This window comes from Ursus americanus, chromosome 25, assembly GCF_024610735.1.
Source record: "Ursus americanus isolate L20-20 chromosome 25, mUrsAme1.1.p, whole genome shotgun sequence".
NCBI lineage: Eukaryota > Metazoa > Chordata > Mammalia > Carnivora > Ursidae > Ursus > Ursus americanus.
In genome coordinates this window covers 11,173,760-11,195,290 of record NC_142151.1, presented here as the reverse complement: position 1 = coordinate 11,195,290, position 21,531 = coordinate 11,173,760, and the positions used below count along the sequence as shown (strand labels likewise).

General features: G+C 40.5%; 1 protein-coding gene across 2 annotated transcripts; it reads right to left on the bottom strand.

Annotated features, from left to right (window-relative positions):
• Positions 1 to 10,872: 10,872 nt before the first annotated feature.
• On the bottom strand, positions 10,873 to 20,961 carry TMEM52B (transmembrane protein 52B). Of its 2 annotated transcripts, XM_045781248.2 has the most exons (6): positions 20,875 to 20,961; positions 20,381 to 20,530; positions 17,946 to 17,989; positions 14,969 to 15,007; positions 14,270 to 14,436; positions 10,873 to 12,495 (listed from the first exon to the last, which is right to left on the bottom strand). In XM_045781248.2, the coding sequence occupies exons 2-6, from the start codon at positions 20,432 to 20,434 to the stop codon at positions 12,254 to 12,256; spliced, it is 546 nt and encodes a 181-aa protein (XP_045637204.1). In that variant the 5' UTR covers positions 20,435 to 20,530; positions 20,875 to 20,961; the 3' UTR covers positions 10,873 to 12,253. The 2 variants fall into 2 exon arrangements, with proteins under 2 accessions (XP_045637204.1, XP_045637203.1); XM_045781247.2 differs by having other exon boundaries at positions 20,381 to 20,961.
• Between the last annotated feature and the right edge of the window lie 570 nt (positions 20,962 to 21,531).

Sequence of the window (21,531 nt, the reverse complement as noted above, 5' to 3'; positions counted from 1 at the left end):
TAATTAATCACCCAAGAAGGAGGTCTTCAGAACCCTCCAAGTATAGAAGCTCAGGTGACCATCTGGATTTGCAATTGGCATCTGAAGTTGGGGGTGGGGAGAGCAGTCTTGTAGGACTGAGCCCTTAACCTGGGGGATCTGACACCATTTCCAGGTAGACAGAATAAAACTGTATGAAACCTGGGGACCTGAGAGACTTCATTTTGAGAAAAGATCCATTCTCCTTTCCAAAACAAATAAATGGCTAATGAATTCTTGAACTGGGCAAAAAGACTCTTGAACTGGGCCAGAAGCAACAATTCTTTTACAAGGAATTGTTCTTAAAAGTCAACAGGACAGGAGTTATCTTGATCATAAGACTTGATTGTAGACTTTCTGAAGAGAAGATAGTTAGCTAAGGCATACCAGGAATAATTTCATATAACCCCAACAGGGCAGTCAATCAATGTGTAAACAAAAGCAGCTCAGCCTGTTAGTGCCAACTGACATTTTGTTTTTCTTTTTTTATCCAGGTCATATAAATGCCCCCTTTCCTCTTTCTCATAAAAACCCCTTGCTTTTATAACTAGACCAATGTGAGTTGCTCGTCAGCGAGTCGGACACAACAGGTGAGTTGTCCCACAAAGTAAACTTTATTTGCAGCAAATAAGGAGATCACAAGGAATCATCTCCAAAGACTGTGCTAACTCCCTCACAAGGGGGAATGGACTCCTTTTATTTAAGGCGAGGATGAATATTTAGATAAGGAAGCCTTGTCACCATAAGGCATAAGGTCACACATATGCCTTCAGAAAACATGCCTATACATACATTGTATGTTATGTAAATGAGGCTGAGGCTTTTCCTTGTATAGAGGTTTTATTTTTTTATTTTTTATTTTCTTCTTATTATTTTTAGTATTTTAACGATGTAAAGGCAACTGTCAGTCATCCCACGGTTTACTCCACAGTCCATCTGTGCAGACACAAGTTGAGCTCAAAAGGTCTGGGTGGTCTGGGTCAAGGGAGGTCTTGTAAGAGCAGGCAACATCACCTGAGGGGTGGTTTCAGGTGTCATTTGCCTGAGTTAAGAGGTAAGCTGGAAAGAAGAGCTTAAGGAAAATGTAAGACAAAGGTTAGTGAGTACAAGCAGGTGGGCAGTGAAGTCAGGTCTTGGGATCTAGCTGGTCACAATTTCACCCCACCGGTGGGACAATATTTGGGTTTCTACCGGAGTCTGTGCTCCCCAATTGCTATTCTGAGGCCCCAAATAAAGGCCTTTGTTCTTTTTCAGTTTTACCTCTCTTCTATAGTATCAGAATTGAGTTGAATTGCAGGAAAACCAGTTGGTGTTGGAGAATTTCTTGGTATGGGCGAATAAACCCACATGTGGGAATTGGTGTCAGAATCCTACAGCCTGAGGAAACAAATACATACTGTAAAAGGAAAAAGAAGTCAAAAACTCACAAAGTCAAAGAGAGAGAGAGGGAGAGAAATAGAAAGCCATTTTAGAGTCTAAAAAGAGTGACAAATGATGAATAACAGACTTAAGACAAGAAATCCTAAATCGACAGTAGGGAATATGTAAAGTAGCCCATTATTCATTAAAGAACTGAGAGAGAAATGCTCAAGCCTTTTTGCCCCCAGGCTACCTCCCTTGCCCCATACAACCATGTGATTGTCTCTCCTTATTCCCTGTGCAGACAGGAGATTTGCTCCTTGTACAGAATAAACAAGGTCTATGAACTGTGGCAGAAGGGGAAAAAGCAGGCTCAATCCAAGATGGCGCACTGAAAACGGAGGGGTGGGGGCAGGGACAGATTCAAAATTTACACACTTGAATCCCCCACCTTCTTCCTCCTAATCTGCCAGAATTCTGGCAGCCCAGCTGGGTTTGCATGCATACAGAATTTTAAATGAGCTTTTTAGTGCCTCGTTCTTAAATACAAGCAGACAGTAAGGAGTCAGGATTTGAGGGAAAGGGAAGCAGTGAACAACAACTTCAAGAGAATAAAAAAAGACTACTTAGGGAAATTACAACCTCAAAAAATTTATCATTAATATCCTCAGAGAAACAAGATAACTATTGCATTCATGAAACAAAAATAGCTTACAATCAAAGGATATTCAGACCATAGAGAGAGAGAGAGAGAGAATGAGGAACGTGAAATTTAATAGAAGTATTAGAAGACAGTTGAAATTTTTTAGAAAGTAAAGTAATAAGACAAAAGGATGAGGAAGGAGGCTAGGGTATGTAAATTAGAGGTCCAAATTTCAAATACTAGGAGTCTCAGAAAGAGAATATAGCAAATGTGGGAGGGAGGTCAGATTTTATTTAAAGCTAGTTATCCCTTTAAAATCCTAAGGGAGGGGTGCCTGAGTGGCTCAGTCCTTTAAACATCTGCGTTCGGCTCAGGTCATAATCCCAGGGTTCTGGGATGGAGTCCCAAATGTCCTTCCCACCCTCTGGAGCTCCCTGCTTAGCAGGGAGTCTGCTTTTCCCTCTCCCTCTGCCCCTCCCCCTGCTCATGTGCGCTTGCTCGTCCCCCCCCCCAAAAAAATACTTTAAAATCCTAAAAGAAAAAATTTTCTTCCTAGAATTTTATGCTAAACTATTATTTAAGTATGAGGGTAGCACAAGACGAAACTTAGACATGGAAGGTCTCCAGAAATGTGCTTCCTCTGTATCTGTGTTTAGAAAGAAAGCATTCCCAAAATGAGGAAATAGACCAAGAAAGGAAAAGACATGGAATATAGGAAACTAGATTTAACATGAGAGATAAAGATAATCTATAAGATGATAAAAGTTAATACTTATTAATGTATAACATACATGTTTTATGTACAGTATGTACATACATATTAACCCCATAATCCTCACAAAATAATATAATGTATATGTACTTATATGCACTCATATGTACTTATATGTACTCATTTTACAGGTGAAGAAATTGAAGCATAGAATGATTAAGTGACTATAACCAGAGCCAGAATTTTAACCCATAAGCCCTGATTTCAGGCTCTTACCCATTAATAGTCATTTTCCTGCTTCCCAATATACTCATTTAATCAAAAATTGTGATGGAACTGTATTTAGAAGATGGGGGAGGACACAAGAAATGTTCTAATGTGTCCTGGTAGCCAAGGAAGAGATGGTGGTGATGAAAATGAGCTAAACTTTCATCTTCCTTAATGGCAAGTCAATGCATGATACTCCAAACTGAATATAAAAATCAAGAACAGGGGCGCCTGGGTGGCACAGCGGTTAAGCGTCTGCCTTCGGCTCAGGGTGTGATCCTGGCGTTGTGGAATCGAGCCCCACATCAGGCTCCTCCCCTATGAGCCTGCTTCTTCCTCTCCCACTCCCCCTGCTTGTGTTCCCTCTCTCGCTGGCTGTCTCTCTCTCTGTCAAATAAATAAATAAATAAAATCTTTAAAAAAAAAATCAAGAACAGCAACATATGCATAGTATTTGGAGAAATGTAGGTTTAAAAAGATCGACTACAACTATTACAAGGAGGGAGTGGAAAATATGTGCACGGTGAGGAACTGCTCTTTTCCTTCCTAAGCCTTGTAGAGCTATTTGACTTTTTAATCTGTGTCAAAGTCTACATTTGATTAAAAGGAATAAAGCTTAAATTAAAAAAAAAAAAATAAGAGCCGCAGAGTTTTCAGTTTGGAGTTTGAGGTCTAAGTAATTTGAGTATATAACCAGTTCAGTCAACTCGGGTCTCTGCAGGTTATACCACTTCTCTGCCATTCAGCCTCCAAAGCTGATAATTAATTAATTAAATGCTGCACTTTAGGCATTCAAATAGTTATGACTACTTACCAATTATTTGACTCCTGATGGACTTTTGTCCCCTTTCAATTAAATTTCCATTTTTTACTCTGGTATTTATTGAGTTGGATTTATGACCCATGGTAATTAGTGTTAGTATCATGGGGGAGAGCAGATTCTATAGTGCAAGAAGGGAGTAAAGCAGATGACCTGTATAGGCAAGTCTGACATACAAACTGGGACTCAAGAAAGGTCTAGACAATCAGAACACTGATAACATTTGTTAAATAAGGACCACCACAACCAAAGGGCAACACGAACAATTAAAGAATAAGTACCAAAAAAAAAAAAAAAAAAGTACCAAGAAGCTGAAATACAGAGAAGAGACATTTTATTTAGTGGGCCTTATTTCATAACTTTGCTTATAACTAACTAATCTTTTATGAAACACAGGGAAGAAGTATGGTCTTTGGGGTAGTTCAGGATTATAATGGTCTTCTTGTCTTCCAGATCTCACTTCTTATGCTTTATTGACAGCCCAAGCATTTTACAAGTTACATGATCTCTTTTCTCTCTTCAGAACTTTACAACGGCTTTCATAGAATGCATGATAGAGATCAAAACGCTTCAGCTCCCATGTAATGCCTTCCATATAAAGATGCTCACCTGTGCTTCCAGATTCATTCCCATTATATCACTCTTGATATTTTTAACATTCTCCGTGATTCACATTCTCATTTTTGCTCTTTACTCACAGACCAAAAACACACACAAAAAAAAACAAAACAAAAACACCCCCCAAAAACGCTTATACTGTATATTTGATGTTTAAATTTATCATCCTGTAGGGTTCAACTCAAGTATTACCACGTTCATGATACCCTTTCCAAACTTTTAATGTGATGAGGATTTCTGAGGTGGCAAATAGTGCAATTATGGGTTAACTAAGGTGAAGGTGCCAGGAGAGACACTGGCCAACATCATTCAGAGACAGCATGTAGAATATTTCCCACAGTTGAACTCTCAGTGTATCTTGGACAATGCATAAATCACTATAATTGTTTTCCCAGTCAGTCTGCCAGCTCAAGGGCAAACTTTCCACCCTGGCCTCCTTATTACCTTCCAGACAATCTACTTACCCAAGGCAAAAAAAACAAAACTTGCTATTTTCAGACTCTGCAATTTTTCTCCTCAGCCTCTTAAATTTGTTACATAGATCCCATTTTCGCTTTATTTCCGTACTCTCTTATACAAGTATACTCTTGATGTGTAAACGAATCAGACCCTCTAAGACCCGTCTTACAGACCACACTTGTAAGGCTAACTCAATAAGACTCAATACCATAGCTCCTGACAGATGACAGGCAGCAGAATTGCCACCTCAAAATATGTTTGTTTGGCATAAGGATTATCCTAAACTGTTTATTTTAAAAACAGCAGACAGGAGAAGTTCTGAAAACCGAATAATAGTTTTGTGAAAGGATTTACGTTTGTTTATAAGGGAAATCTCACTTTGTAAGGGTGTCTCCTTCTCTTTCCCAAGAAGAGGAGGATGACTAAATCTCTAGAAACTCTCAACAATGGAGAAGACCTTGATTTCAATCAGCATAACAACCATACTTTTGTTTACTGTGCTTTTCCTGGTAACCTCTCACACTCCCCCACCCCACCCAATCTTCCTTTGTCTTTAGCTGGAAATCTATTCAAGATGATGGCTTGGGCCGTTTCAGGGAGTTACTCAATTTTCTTGGGTCTCTCCCATGTATACAGGAGGTGTACATGTTATTAAATTTCTATTTTTCTCTTGTTAATCTGCCTTTTTTTTTTTTTTTCTGGGGTGTCTCAGCCAAGAACCTAGAAACGTAGAGGGAAAATTATTTGTCCTCCTCTACACAGGCCAGTGCAAGTCATCCTGTACTGTTCTATTTGCCTCCAAATAGATAAAGCTAGTCAACATAGTCCAATCGATCATTTCTCAGACCCATCCCCCCACTCCCCAGGAAAGAGAACCTATATTGCTCTTCTGTAAATCAGTATATGTCCATCTTTCATGTCTCCCTCTTGGATTGGAAGCTTTGTGCTATCAGAATTAACCCCTCCCAATATGTAGGTGTAGACACCTTCTTTCAGATGGTGATATCCCAGTAGACGCTACCCCCTACAGGAGTTTTCATTTGGGCAAGTAACAAGCTATGGAAAATATGGTGGGGGGTTGGCTGGTAATCACCCCAAGAAGCCCAAAATAACCTGTAGAGGGTGGATAGTGCAGCTTCACTGCAGGCTATGGAAGGTTTAATACATATTTGTGTCATTTGGGCTAAGAAAGAGGTAGGAGAGAATCTCTATTGCTTAAAATCAGAGGAAAAGGGCACCTGAGGGTCTCAGTTGGTTAAGCATCCAACTCTTGATTTCAGCCCAGATCATGATCTCAGGGTCATGGTCTCAGGGTTGTGAGATGGAGCCCTGCTTTGGGCTCTGTGCTCAGTGCAGAGTCTTGTTGTCCCTCTCCCTCTGCTCCTCACCCCGCTCTCACTCTCTCTCTCTCTTAAATAAATAAATGAATAAAATCTTGAAAAAAAATCAGAGGAAAGATCTAGAGAAAGACCTAAAGAACCTAGAATTCTGCTGACAAAAAGAAATAAATCACCACCCCCAATGTTCCTTTTCAGACTCTCACCATCTTTAACTAGGATTTTTACAATACGCTCCTAGCTGAAATGAAGATCTGACTTCCTTACACTTCACCCAAGACCTCAAACTTTCACTGGAGTATCTTTCTAAATATTGATCACATTATAAAACTCTCCCGCTAATAAAACATTAAGTAGTCCTCATTGTCTTCAAGTTCAGTATCTGAATTATTTAATTTAAGCTTTAACAATATGACATTTTTCTTTAACTCCATGCTCCCGCATTTTGCCATATGTAATTTACACTAAACTACTATATAACAAAGGAAGGGAGCCCATAGAAAGTAAACAATTGAAGAATAAGAAAAAGGAAAAAGAAGGAGGATGGGGAAATAATTATTTCATTTATACCCATAAACAGTTGACCCTTGAACAATGAAGGGGGAAGGGTTAGGGGTGTGACCCCCCATGCAGTCAAAAATCCATATATAACTTTTGACTCCCTCAAAACTTAATTACTAATAGCTTACTATTGACTGGAAGCCTTATCAATAATATAAACAGTTGATTAACATGTATTTTCTATGTTATATATATAATATATATATATAACATATATATAATATGCTGTATTCTTACAATAAAGTGAGCTAGAGAAAAAAATGTTATTAAAAATCATAAGAAAACAAAAATACATTTATGGTATTGCACTGTATCAAAAAAATCCATGAATAAGTGGATCTGCACAATTCCAACTGGTGTTCAAGGATCAACTGTATATTCTTAAGTTTAAACATAGCAAAGAGAATTTTATTGAAGTAAAAAAAATGAGTTTATTTGGGAATAGAGGAGGAATTATAATTCAGAACAGGAAGCTATGGTGAACCATCGGTAGGTCCAAAGAGACAGAGGGAAGGTCAGCTTTATTAGGTTTTAGGAGGAAACTGTGAATGGTTGTTGGAACAAGTTTATAGGGAGATAAGAGTTTGAGGTTGTTAGTGGTGTCTTGCCTGCAAGCAGTGGGTAATGTGTTGGTCCTGGTGTGGGGAGGGATCTTCCTTCCTTTTCTAAAAATCAGGAGATGTAATGTCCTCCCTTGTTAAAATAATTCTTATCTTCCTTATTCCTGCCTGTTATGTAGGCTACAACGAGGGGTATACGCTTGAGAGCTCCCTTTTCAGGGCTTCCTAATTCCATTTGGAATTATTTCCACAATATAAACGGACATTTTAACTTGATGGCTTCTAAACTTGTATCTTCCTTCCCAGACCCCACTGTCCTAGATTGGCATATCCAGTAATCTCTGCCATTTCCAGGGGATTATTTTATAAATATTGCAAATTATGAAGGCCTAATATGGAATTTCTTTTTTACAAATTGAGACTTTCCTCATTTAATCTCAAGGAAAACTTTGATTTTTCCCAACGGCACATCTGAACTTTTGCTGCTTTAGTGAAGTACGCATGACCTTAGAATAACTTGGAATATATTTTGTCATGAAATGCTTTTTCCCCATTTTAGAAATCACTACCTTGAATTTTCCCCTAAATCTGGTCTTGCACAATCTTCCCTAATCAACAGTACACCTTCCCTAACCCTAATCAACAGCTACACCCTCCATGCATTGGCTCAGGTCAATGATCAAGGTGTCATTTTTCATTCCTTTCCCTTACTACATTTCTCTACTCAATCCATCAGCAAATGTGGATGATCCTATCCCTAACATATCTTTCAAATTCCTACATTTATCTCTATTTCCACTTCTAACATCACCATGCTAGTCCACACTCATGGACTATCCACAATCTCAATTCCTAGCCACAATCACCTCTTGTCTACTCTTCCTCAGTATCTCCCATCTAGTCTTCATGCTTTCATTCTTCTCCTATTCCAGTCCATTCTATAGCATCAAGAATCATTGTCTCAAAATTCAAATTTCATGGGGGGCGCCTGGGTGGCTTAGTCAGCTAAGTGTCTCCCTTCGGCTTAGGTCATGATCCCAAGGCCCTGGGATTGAGCCCCATGTTGAGTTTCCTGCTCAGTGGGGAGCCTGCTTCTCCCTCTCTCTCTGCCTGCCTCTTCCGCTGCTTGTGTGTGCTCTCTCTCTGTCAAATAAATAAGTAAAATCTTTAAAAAAAATTCAAATTGCATCAAGTGACTTACTGTTTAAAATTTTCCGATGGCTTCTCAATGTGTGTAAAATACAGTGTAGACTTCTTGCCCTCAAGACTCCTTTCCCCTCTAACTTTATTTGCTGCAGTTCTCTCTTTACCTTACTAAAACCAGCTACTTTTTGTTCAGTTCCTCAAACTTATCAAACTTTCCCTCATCTTTGAAAATGTTTTCCCAGGGCGCCTGGGTGGCACAGTGGTTAAGCGTCTGCCTTCAGCTCAGGGCGTGATCCCGGCATTATGGGACCGGTGTTATGGGATCGAGCTCCACGTCAGGCTCCTCCGCTATGAGCCTGCTTCTTCCTCTCCACTCCCCCTGCTTGTGTTCCCTCTCTCGCTGGCTGTCTCTATCTCTGTCGAATAAATAAATAAAATCTTAAAAAAAAAATGTTCTTCCCTCATTCTGCCTTTTCCAAGGGTTCTCTGCACTATTCATGATTGCAATCATTTTATTTTTGACTTTTTCTTAAGCTCTGTGAGGACCATGTATCAGCGTCCCTGACTGTCTCGCCCACTCTTTCACCCTCACCTGCCTCTACACTATTCTTGGCAGATAATTTTTTAAACAGTACCTTTTGAACACAGAAACTGTTGAATCAATGTAATGCAAAACCTAATTAGAAGTATTATATTGGGGAGGAGGAAGGACATCTATTTCAATGAGACTGGAAAGAAGGAGGAAAGAGCAGGCACTGGTCTGCAGGGGCTTATAACTTTGGGCTAGGAAGTTACCTGAAGGCTTGATTTCCTTTCTGAATGAGGAGGACAAGTCCCCTGCCTAGAATTAATGAGTAGGTGAGGGGGGTATGGGGTTTGAAGGGAGCCACTGAAAATTTTTTTTTTTAAGATTTTATTTATATATTTATTTGAGAGAGAGAGAGAGAGTGCAAGTGGAGGGAGGGAGAGGGACAAGCAGACTCTGTACAGAGCCCAGGGCGGGTCTCAATCTTACCACCCTGAGCTCATGACCTGAGCCAAAATTGAGAGGCGGTCGGGGCGCCTGGGTGGCACAGCGGTTAAGTGTCTGCCTTCGGCTCAGGGCGTGATCCCCGTGTTATGGGATCGAGCCCCACATCAGGCTCCTCTGCTATGAGCCTGCTTCTTCCTCTCCCACTCCCCCTGCTTGTGTTCCCTCTCTCGCTGGCTGTCTCTATCTCTGTCGAATAAATAAATAAAATCTTTAAAAAAAAAATTGAGAGGCAGTTGCTTAACCAACTGAGCCACCCGTGCGCCCTGGGAGCCACTGACATTTGAATAACTAATAGGAGTAGTAGAATTACAAAAGAAACTCTGGAAAAAATGGCAGGTGGTTCAGGTGGTGTTGGGGACCATGACCTTGTCATGACCTCTCTTAGTAGAGTTGAGTTTTCTGCAGCACTGCTCAGAGCATAGACTTTGAGGAGAAATCAGCTTCACTGAACCAATGTTTAAAGTTTAAAAGATAGGTGTAAGGAAAGCAAAAAGGCGTTTAAAAAGTTGAGAACAGTGGTGAAAGTGATTGCACTGATTAACAGAGATCCTATATTGAGTAGAGAAAGAGGTGAAGCCAAATGATTGCTGATCCTCTGAGAAAATGGGAGGATTACAGGAATGCAAGTATCCCTGTGTCTGAGGAGAGGGAGAGGCAGAGGGGAGGAGTGGAGCTCAGAGATCTCTTTAGAACAAGATACTTACAGGAGGATTTCTTCCAAGATCTTTTTCTACTGGATGATGTTTTAACATCTTCAAGACTGTGGTATCTTGAAGGACAAACGAGCCTAGAATATTTTATGAAGGGGCGCCTGGGTGGCACAGTGGTTAAGTGTCTGCCTTTGGCTCAGGGCGTGATCCCGGCGTTGTGGGATCGAGCCCCACATCAGGCTCCTCCGATATGAGCCTGCTTCTTCCTCTCCCGCTCCCCCTGCTTGTGTTCCCTCTCTCGCTGGCTGTCTCTATCTCTGTTGAATGAATAAATAAATAAAATCTTTAAAAAAAAATTTTATGGAATATGTGATAATGAAGTGATTCATTTGGCAGTACCAAAACAAGGCCACTACAGGGCCTATTAACAATTCATGCATCTTAACAATTTCCAGAGGCAATTTGATAAATGACTCAGGATAAATTCAGATCACCAGCAGCTTATACTCAGAACATTTTCCCCCTTGGGCTGAGGGAGCATTCCAAGAATGTATTTAATGAGGTGCTATACTAATCAGCCTTTCCCTGGGTATATGTCTCCGTAAGTGCTGAAGCTAATTGCCGAATAAACGTGTTTTCTCAAATATTCCTTACCTCTATACAGACCATTTTAAAAGGAATCACGTATCTTTAGTTGTTAACCTCAATCAACAAATCTTTATTGATGAAATAAAGTGACTTTGGTGTGACTTAGTGATAACATCACAGTCTGACTGGCAAAAGGACAAATGAGAACATAATTCTCAGTGGAATCATAGCAGAAAGGTGAAAATTTGACGTCAATAGTAAGAGTATCAAATACGTGGGCATAATACTTTACAAATCTTGTCTTTTATGTTTCGTTTATTTGATCCTCACAACAATCCTTGGAGGTGTTATTATCCCCTGTTTTACAAGTGGGAAAACTGCTTTACAGATTTCCGATGATTTATCTAAGGTCACTGGGAAGTCATTTTCCCCCAATACACTTCCCTTCCTCAATTGCCAAGTAACAATACATTACATCCTCAAATGTCCAGTAGTATGTCAGGTGCACAGCTTGGCACTACAGGGCAAGATGGTGGCCCCCGGAAGTATCCCCTCCAGGCTGAGTTCAGTTAGTCGCTCCAGGAACTGGAGAGGGGTGCGGAGAGCCATTTCTACCATGGTTCCACTAGGTGGCAGTGAAGGCCACCCCACTAGAGTGTGCCACTATGGACACGTGGCTTTAAGTGGTCAAAGCTGGAAAGAGAAAAGCAGCAAACAAGGCTATTCTTTTAGACTCAGAAAAGACAGCATATGCATGTGTATGCCTGCATGCGTGTGTGTGTGTGTGCACGTGTGTTTGCAAGGCAGAGGAACTGAAAAATGAGTAGAAACTGTTTCGGCACTCTGTGCAGTTTCTCATACTGCTAGTGGGTAGGACCAAAGTGAAGGAAAGACTTTGCTATTTGGCACTTTGATACTATACTGTGTTCTCTTAACCCGTATCTGCAATTCTACCCCTGGATCCTGGATGTCCACTTAGGTATGACATGATGTCCCAGAGTATCATTGCCATTCAGCATAAAAGTGAATGTTCTCTCAGGAGGAAAAATTCATGACTTCGATGCATTAATGTCCGTGGCTGTGCCTATGCTCTTGTCTTTCTCTTCAAGTGTGTTACTATCTATTACTGTGTTATAGCTGGTGGAAAGAAAAACCACTTGCAGTATCCTATGGGTAAAGGAACTCAACAGCTAAAGGATTTCAAGATACTTTTGATGCTTTCTTGGTTCTGTAGTAATTAGCATCGCTAGAGGTTAATTGCAAAGTTTGGCCACCGGACAAGGAATTCAAGTTCCCCGTTAGGGCAATTCCATCTTAGAAAATAGATGTGACTGGAAATCAAGAGTTGGAACCCATCCTTTCCACTGAAAAATGTTTAGTTGTCTTCCTAAATCTTCCAAAAGTTAGAAAAAAAAGTTACATTTGTCTGTCTGTAGCAACTCTGGAGAACCCCCCACCCCATTTATAAAACCAGAGTTCCCGTCAGTTTGAAGAGTGTTCTGCTCCAGGAGACTCGTCCTTTGAAGGGAGCTGCTTCTCTTCTGGCACTGGGGGTAGATCAGGTGCCTTCTGTCCACACCTTGCAACGGTGAAGCGATTCATGTGGAGAGCTTCTTCATACCCTGGGAGAGTGTCCAAAGAGGAGGGCAATTGGCCAAGGGGACTGTGGGAGTGAGCCACAGCCAGGATTCTTCGAGCTGCAGGGCCAAATATTGACTGCAGGGCTAGGGAGGAAAGAAGGAATAGAACTAAAGTAAATGTGACATCCTCAGAAATCAGGGACTTACAACACGCTTAATTTCCCTTCATTTTTAGCAAGTGTCCAAACCATTGTCACTCTTGGCCACATACGTTATGAAAATGCTGTGAAGCTTGTTTGGAAACCAACTTCTCTCTGGTGGAAGATCCTGTCTTCTCTGGGGTCCTCAACCAATCTAAATTGTGTCTCACACAATTTGTATCTCACAACACTGTCCTTCCCCTTTTACGGACTTGGGGCCCTTTATGTCAACCCACTGATAACGTGGACTCCTCAAAATATTTATCTTTGTCTCATTTATCTTTTCTCAAAGGACAGTAGATGAAGCAGGAAAGGTGAACAGCAACGTATTCTCTTTTCAAAAGACATATCACAATGTTGTGCCACCCGCTGTTCTGACTGGTCTTTCTTCTCCCATTTCAGGAAAGAAAATAATATGAAGAGAACAGAAGGACATAAAGGAAAGTGTTTTATAATCATCAAGGTGATGTTAGGCTAACATTTAAGTGTATCAACAGATACACTACAGAAAAAAAGAATTGAAAGTACACATGACTAATTTCTTCAAAGATATAAAATAATATATATGTAATGAAAATACAGGTTCTCACAAAATCCAAGACATTTTTGAAAAAGGGTTACACTCAGAGCTTAAAATAGTTTTATCTAAATAACTTTATAAACTGGGTAGTTCCTCCTATAAGACTTTTCCAATATTTTCTCCAACATTCTACTTCTTTCTTCACTCTATCATTAGACCATATTTGAGAACACAGCATCAGTGAGAGTCTAGGTCACCTCACCATCAGGCACCTGGAAATTAAAACAACCTTGAGTTCTAGAATCTCTAGTACTTTTCAATCCATGTTTCTTTCTTTTTTATTTTTTTAAAGATTTGATTTATTTATTTGACAGAGACAGCCAGTGAGAGAGGGAACACAAGCAGGGGGAGTGGGAGAGGAAGAAGCAGGCTCCTAGCAGAGGAGCCTGATATGGGACTTGATCCCATAACGCCAGGATCACGCCCTGAGCCCAAGGCAGACGCTTAACAACTGCGCCACCCAGACGCCCCCAATCCATGTTTCTTCTTCTTTTTTTTTTTTTTTAAAGATTTTATTTATTTATTTGACAGAGACAGAGACAGCCAGCGAGAGAAGGAACACAGCACGGGAGTGGAAGAGGAAGAAGCAGGCTCCCAGCGGAGGAGCCCGATGTGGGACTCGATCCCAGAACGCCGGGATCACCCCCTGAGCAGAAGGCAGATGCTTAATGACTGCGCTACCCAGGCGCCCCCCAATCCATGTTTCTATATTGTTTCATCATCCTGATCATTCTTTTATTTGTCTTTTTTTTTTTTTTTTAAGTAAGCTCCTCACCCAGCATGGAGCCCAATGAGGGGCTTGACCTCACAACCCTGAGCTCAAGACCTGAGCTAAGATCAAGAGTCTGACACTTAACCAACTGAGCCACCCAAGTGCCCCCTGACCATCCCCCCACTTTTTAAAAAGATTTTATTTATATATTTGACAGAGAGGACCGCGAGCAAGAGCACAAGTAGGGGGAGTGGGAGAGGGAGAAGCCGGCTCCTGGCTGAGCCGGGCTCCTGACCAGGGGCTTCATCCCAGGACTCCAGGGTCATGACCTGAGTGGAAGGCAAAGACTTAACCGACTGAGCCACCCAGGCACCCCCTGATTATCATTTTAAACCTCCTCTCAGGTTATAATGCCAGAGTACTCACAAGTGATAGTGCTCTGGAGAGTGCTGTCATGATCGAAAGCGATGACTGTCACTTCATAGGGAGGCCGGCCCTCATCTTCCCCATTTTGCTGGCGACTCAGACAGCAGCGGAAGCATGCAGAAGTCAGGCCGCACAGGAGAAGCAGTGCGCCAATTACCACCAGCAACCTGTAAGAAGACCACCCCCAGTGAGAGCTCTGTGATCTGGTGTGTTTCCCAACCCTGGCCATAATTGGTCTTCAGTGTCTGCGTTTTGACTTTGTTTGACTATTTTATACAATAATCCTAAGATTTTAATTTCAACACTTTCACTTCACATACATACTTACTTTGTCAGCAAGCCTAAATCAGTTCATTAAAGCAATAAGAGATCTAATTCGGTTTGGAGGGTCTGCTTTCTATTTTATATTCTCCTCTCTGTAGAAATTTCTAGAGCTGACCCTGAGAAAATACACAATAACCTTTTAATGTTGCCCGAGGAGATGGTACTGAAATAGGAAATCCTGGCATATTGTCACATAGTTAATGATGAGGTAAAGAAACTTTACTCCAGGAGATGCTGGGTAAGTAGGTGGCTGTCTCACACATTTTTTTTTCCTGATGTCAATATATTTAAAAACTAAAAAAATAAAAATGAATGCCCCTGAGAAAAATAAAGTTCCTTTGAAATGTCTTTTTGGGTATGATAGCTGAAACTTACCATATATACCAGAGATGTACCCAATCTGTGGTCAGGCAGCTATGGAGAAAGAATAAAGGTTTTTTTTGCAATAAAAACATAGTCAGTGCCTTTTGTAGTTCCAGAATCAGGAATATGAGTTACAATATAATTTGCTACTTTGTTATGATAAAAGCATCACAACTTATATATATTTTTTAAGTTTGCATTTTAATTCCGGTTAACATACAATGAGTTATACTAACTTCAATATAACCTGCAGAATCTATTGCAAAATGGGATGCCTTAAAGTGTTTAATACTACAGATGGCATTGTGTAAATAATTTTGTAAATCATTATAAGACAGACTAGTGATTATGAAAACGGTGTTAGTAGAAAATATAACCATGATCACCGTAAACATTTATGATGACAATGACCAAGAAAGAATTTGGAATGTAAGTTTACGAAGTTTGAAAATGGGTATGAAAGTTAAGGTTCTCTACGACATCGGACAAAGCAAGCTTTTTCATGACACATCCCCAAAGGCAAGAGAAACAAAAGATAAAATGAATTTATGGGACTTCATCAAGATTAAAAGTTTCTGCACAGCCAAGGAAACAGTCAGAAAAACTAAGAGGCAGCCCATGGAATGGGAGAAGATATTTGCAAATGACACTACAGATAAAGGACTGGTACCCAAGATCTACAAAGAACTTCTCAAACTCAATACACGAGAAACAAATAAACAAATCAAAAAATGGGCAGAAGATATGAACAGACACTTTTCCAATGAAGACATACAAATGGCTAACAGACACATGAAAAAATGTTCAAAATCATTAGCCATCAAGGAAATTCAAATCAAAACCACACTGAGATACCACCTTACGCCAGTTAGAATGGCAAAAATAGACAAGGCAAGAAACAACAATTGTTGGAGAGGATGTGGAGAAAGGGGATCCCTCCTACATTGTTGGTGGGAATGCAAGTTGGTACAGCCACTCTGGAAAACAGTGTGGAGGTCCCTTAAAAAGTTAAAAATTGAGCTACCCTATGATCCAGCCATTGCACTACTGGGTGTTTACCCCAAAGATACAGACGTAGTGAAGAGAAGGGCCATATGCACCCCAATGTTCATAGCAGCAATGTCCACAATAGCTAAATCGTGGAAGGAGCCGAGATGCCCTTCAACAGATGACTGGATTAAGAAGATGTGGTCCATATATACAATGGAATATTACTCAGCTATCAGAAAGAACGAATTCTCAACATTTGCTGCAACATGGACGGCACTGGAGGAGATAATGCTAAGTGAAATAAGTCAAGCAGAGAAAGACAACTATCATATGATTTCTCTCATCTATGGAACATAAGAACTAGGATGATCGGTAGGGGAAGAAAGGGATAAAGAAAGGGGGGGTAATCAGAAGGGGGAATGAAACATGAGAGACTATGGACTATGAGAAACAAACTGAGGACCTCAGAGGGGGGGGGGTGGGGGAATGGGATAGACCGGTGATGGGTAGTAAGGAGGGCACGTATTGCATGGTGCACTGGGTGTTATACACAACTAATGAATCATCGAGCCTTACATCGGAAACCAGGGATGTACTGTATGGTGACTAATATAATATAATAAAAAATCATTAAAATAAAAAAAAAAGAAAGAAAACAAAAAAAAAAGAAAGTTAAGGTTCGTATATGTATTTGAGATCAATAAAATTTAAACATAAAGAAAATTTCTGTTATAGGCATGAAAGCAATACAATGAAGTTTGTAATTTATGTTTTGCAAATTGTTGCAAAAAAGGTCACCATTAAACCATAAAAATTCCCCTAAACCGTGGAAAAAAAAACCCTAAACTTTCAAGTCCAATAGGAAAACTGATAAGCACACCCACTGAAGCCAAATAGGAAGGAGGAAAAATGTAGAAACCAACTTCACCGTGTTGAAAGTTAAATTAACTGAATTTTCTCTATAGAGGTGACAACAATATGGGTTGCATGGAAGAAGGAGTATGGGGTAAGCTCAGGAGTGGGAAGGGGAGAGGAAAGAAATATTTGTGTTTGAAGAGGAACAGATTTAATAATACTTTCTGATATATTGAGCTATTGAAACCTATTGAAATTCTCTCCCACATTCTCTTTTTGATTGCACGGTTGTAGAATACAGTTAGCTTTTTCAATAGACAAGGTCTCCTCTCGGTTTCTCACATTCTCCATTTATTTAAAACCTCTTCTAGTTCTACAGTATTATGATTCTGATTCTGTCAAAGTGATTCTTCTTCAGTGGAGGCATCTAAAACCTCAGACAGTGTGACAAGCACCCAAGGCCACCACCGTTTCCCCTGGGTTTAACAGTCTTGGGGCTATTGAGAAACCCTTCCCACGGCTAAATATGTGTTTTCCTTCAGGCTGAGCAAGTGTTGTGTTCCAGTTGGCCCTGCTTTCTTAATAATTTACCTCCAAGTGGAACGAATCTCTTCCCCTTGTATGTCCTCTGTGTCTGCGTAAGACCTAAGTGTGATAGGTTTCGATTAGGGGATAACGACCTCAAAGCGATAGCTGAATGAAGCCTGCAGTAGATACTGACATGCCCTAAAATACAGAAAATGTTCTTCATGTTTCAGATGGTGATGCTACTTTGGAATTACCCAAACATATGTGCCCGGGATGAGATTTTAAATCCAGTCTGTCCTGATGAGTCACTGAGAAGCGTGGAAAAGAAAGCCTTTTGCAAATTTCTGTGACTGTATAAATTGAGATTAATTCCGTTGTTTTAATGGGAAGATAGGCTTTGGAAAAAATGCTTTCAGTGATGTTATTTTAAGTACTTAGGATGACACGAGAGCATGTCTTTATTTTTGCATGACCCGTCTGTGAGATTAGTGGGTTGATGCCCATTTAAGTAAAGATAAAGGGAAGTCACAGATTTTTAATGACCTCTTGACCCTGTGTTGCGTAGTAATGTTTTTGTCTGTTTCTCCTTCTTCCCAGTTTGGTCTCAGATACTTACTGTTCAGGATTCACGCAGTTCTCCTCACATCTTGCCGGGGGAAGCTGTAGGAAGGGAAATAGTCTCAGACAGGGCAATGTCTCATCTGCTCTGCTGAGCAGCCTACCAACAGTTCCTCACGACTCAGCTCTGTGAGTTTCCTTGGTGAGAGCCGGGAAAATATGAGGACAAGGTCATAGGGTCAGCCGAGTTTAGGACTGTTTGTTTTCATTGTTCCCATGCCTGTTGATTATTATATGTGAAGTGGGAGAAACCAGAAGAGCAAATATCTAATTTGCGGGAGGTTTTTTGTTTGTTTTATTTTGTTTTATTGGTGGTGGGTAAGCATTACAACTTCTGTGAGTGAGAGGCAGAGGCAACATTTAAATCAGTTTGTCGTAGAAATGTCCTGATCTGTCCCTCAGGATATTGTTGCTGTCTTCCTAATTCTTGCCCAGCTACAGATTGGATTCTACCCCACTCCTCTTTTTTACTTCCTTAGCTTATCTATAACACACCATACAAAAAAAGGAGAAGGAGGCGAACAATTTTTTTTTTATTTAATAGCTACTATATGCCAGTCAGGCTGCTAAGAATTTTCAATATGTCATACCATTTCATCATAATAATCGTGTAGGTGGGTATATTTAGCCTTATTTTGAAAGGTTATGTGACGGAGGCAAAGGGGTTTAAGTTGACATTACCAACTGCATGCTCCTATTGACATAGCCAGAATTCAAATCAAACTCTATCATATACGTGTGGTTGAATGAATTAGCAGAACGAGGGCTAAATCTGCTCTAACAACTCCTTGATATTGCTATCAAGTCCCTTCTGCTACTGACAATGAAAGCTTCTACTCCTGGGGCGCCTGGGTGGCACAGCGGTTAAGCGTCTGCCTTCGGCTCAGGGCGTGATCCCGGCGTTATGGGATCGAGCCCCACATCAGGCTCCTCCGCTGTGAGCCTGCTTCTTCCTCTCCCACTCCCCCTGCTTGTGTTCCCTCTCTCGCTGGCTGTCTCTATCGCTGTCGAATAAATAAATAAAATCTTTAAAAAAAAAAAAAAAGAAAGCTTCTACTCCTTCTTTTACCTTGTATTTCAGTTGACTTTTTCCTTCACACAGAGAACTTCTGTTTAGAAACTGCATCTCTCTTCCAGTAAATTGAATGACTTAATATTCTCAGGAAAACAACAACAAAAACCACGGAGGTCCCCCACAAGGGACAGATATTTGTACTTATTGAGAGTTTAATGGGAGAGGGGACACACAAGCTCATGACATATCAGGTGAAAAGGATTTGTAAAAGGACTAAAGAGCTGTCCTCTCCAGACAACATTTGAGAAATTCCTTCTTCTTCTTCTTCTTTTTTTTTTTTTTAATTTAAAATGGTTGGCCACTAAGGATGCCAAAGTATGTACTTCCTCAACCCAGTTCTGGTTCTTTCTTTCTCTTTTCTGACTAAAGGTAAGAGAAACTTAAAGTACTGAACAGACAAAATACTTTTTTTGTGACTATTGCCAAAAAAGAAAAAAAAAAAAAAAAGAAAGAAAAGGAAAGTGAAGGGCAAGGAAAAAACCAGGAAGCAAAAGGAAAATATAAGAAGAAATGGATTTACAGACAATAATTTAACTGGTATATAGAAAGCAAAACAGGCAGTCCATTTTCTGCTAGGAGACGGACGGGAATCTGATACTAGCCAGTCCCTTCATTTGCTTGTCTTCTTTTTTTTTTTTATTCAAAGTAAGCTCCACACCCAGCATGGAGCCCAACAAGGGGCTTGAACTCACAACCCTGAGATCAAGACCTGAGCTGAGATCAAGAGTTGGGCGCTTGACTGACTGAGACACCAGGCACCCTTGCTTTTCCTCTTAAGTAGTGTTCATAGCTGTGGAAACTTCCCCTTGACAGTTGTCCAGAATCCTCAATCCAGTGACCCTTTTCTCAGCTAACAGTTTACTTGGGGGCTTCTGATTTTTGGTGGGGAGGAATAAAAGGTCGGAAGTATTTTTCAACAGTTTTCCATCTTTTAACTTATTTCTGATCTGGAGGCACCTAAGCTGCTGGAATTGTATCAGGGCTGTTGTGGAAACTCTGTTTAGGGGAATTATGTAATTCATTTTGATAATTTATTTGGGATTTTGAGGGATGAGTGATAAGATGCTAAAAGAGAGAGATACGGATAAGTGGCCCTTTTAAATTACCATAGCTATCTGCATGGATGTATGGTTATCCTAATTTCTGTCCCCCCATTTCAGGGATGCCATCAGCCACACATGGGCCATGTAACCCTGAAACACTAAGGACACATTCTAGTTATTCTTTTCCCCGCTACCTCTTTGGTGCAATACATGTCTTTCCCCTCATTCGTTTCCCCCAAGGTTCTTCTGACAGTTGCTTTATCTGAGAAACAAACAAATAAACAAACGTTTTACCTCTGCATTTTCTCAGCTCACCTGGATGCAATGCATCAGGGCAGAGGCAGTCACGGCCTGGGCTCGCACCCCCATGGGGCTGAACTGCTTCTCCAGAATCAGCTACGGAGTGTCCGTGTCCGTTGCCTCCTTTCCATGCTCTGTGTTGGTCTGACTTCTTGACCTGGAGGACTTAAGGAGACAAACTTTTCTCAGCAATACATCTTTCACTCTCTCTCTCCTCTCACTCCTTCGGGCTTTTATTTCCTGTGGCCTGTCTTTCCCCTTTCATCCTGGCTTCTTTCTCTATGTCTATTCTGTTGTTATGGTCTCCACTTTTGCTTCCCTCTGCCTTCTTACTTTCCCTTCTACTAGCAATCTTTCTATATGTCTTTAACTTTCTCCCACTGCCCCCCCAAAGAAAACATTCAGGGAGGACGCATTCAGTCCTCAGAATCAGGTATTTTTCTAGGCAGTGGTGAGAGACTTGAGGTGGGTCAAAGGCTCTCCCGTCTCCATCAGAAAAGGAGTAATACTCTTGGTCTTTCACTGCAGCACTTCAGGGGGACTGTTGAATTACTGCCAGTCTCCATTCACTTCCCTCTCCATGTGATTAACCCTCCTCTCTTACTCTTTGAAACCCTCCCCTTCGCTATGTTGATAATCAACTCTCCTGGTTCTGGGTCATTTATTCATAACCATTGCAGTAGGACTGAGAGGTTGACAAATGGACCAGAAAGCGCTCCTATCTTTGAGGAAACCAGGTCCCCTCTACCCTGACTTCAGTTTTCTTTGAAACACATAAGTCAGACAGAGAGACAGACAGACATATTTTTTTAAACTGGGTTCCAAAAAATAAAAAATAAACTAGGTTCCTAGACCTATAGGTCTCTAGCTTTTCTCTGTCTTAAATAAAATCTAAGGTCAGAGTAAAAATAAGTACACATGGAAAGAGAATATTTGTAAAGAAACATCTCTATAGGAATGAGTGAATGCTGTATAAATGATTTATACTTAAGTCAGTGATTTCTTACTTAATGAAAAGTATTTCCAATTTTTTTTTACATACAAAGCATTTCATAGGAAAATTAGACATCAGTTGATGCAGATTTATCTGTCTCATAAGAATTGACTAAAACCACCTTTCAGATCATAGCTAATTCTGAAAGTCTAATTTTACTGAGTGATTGTTG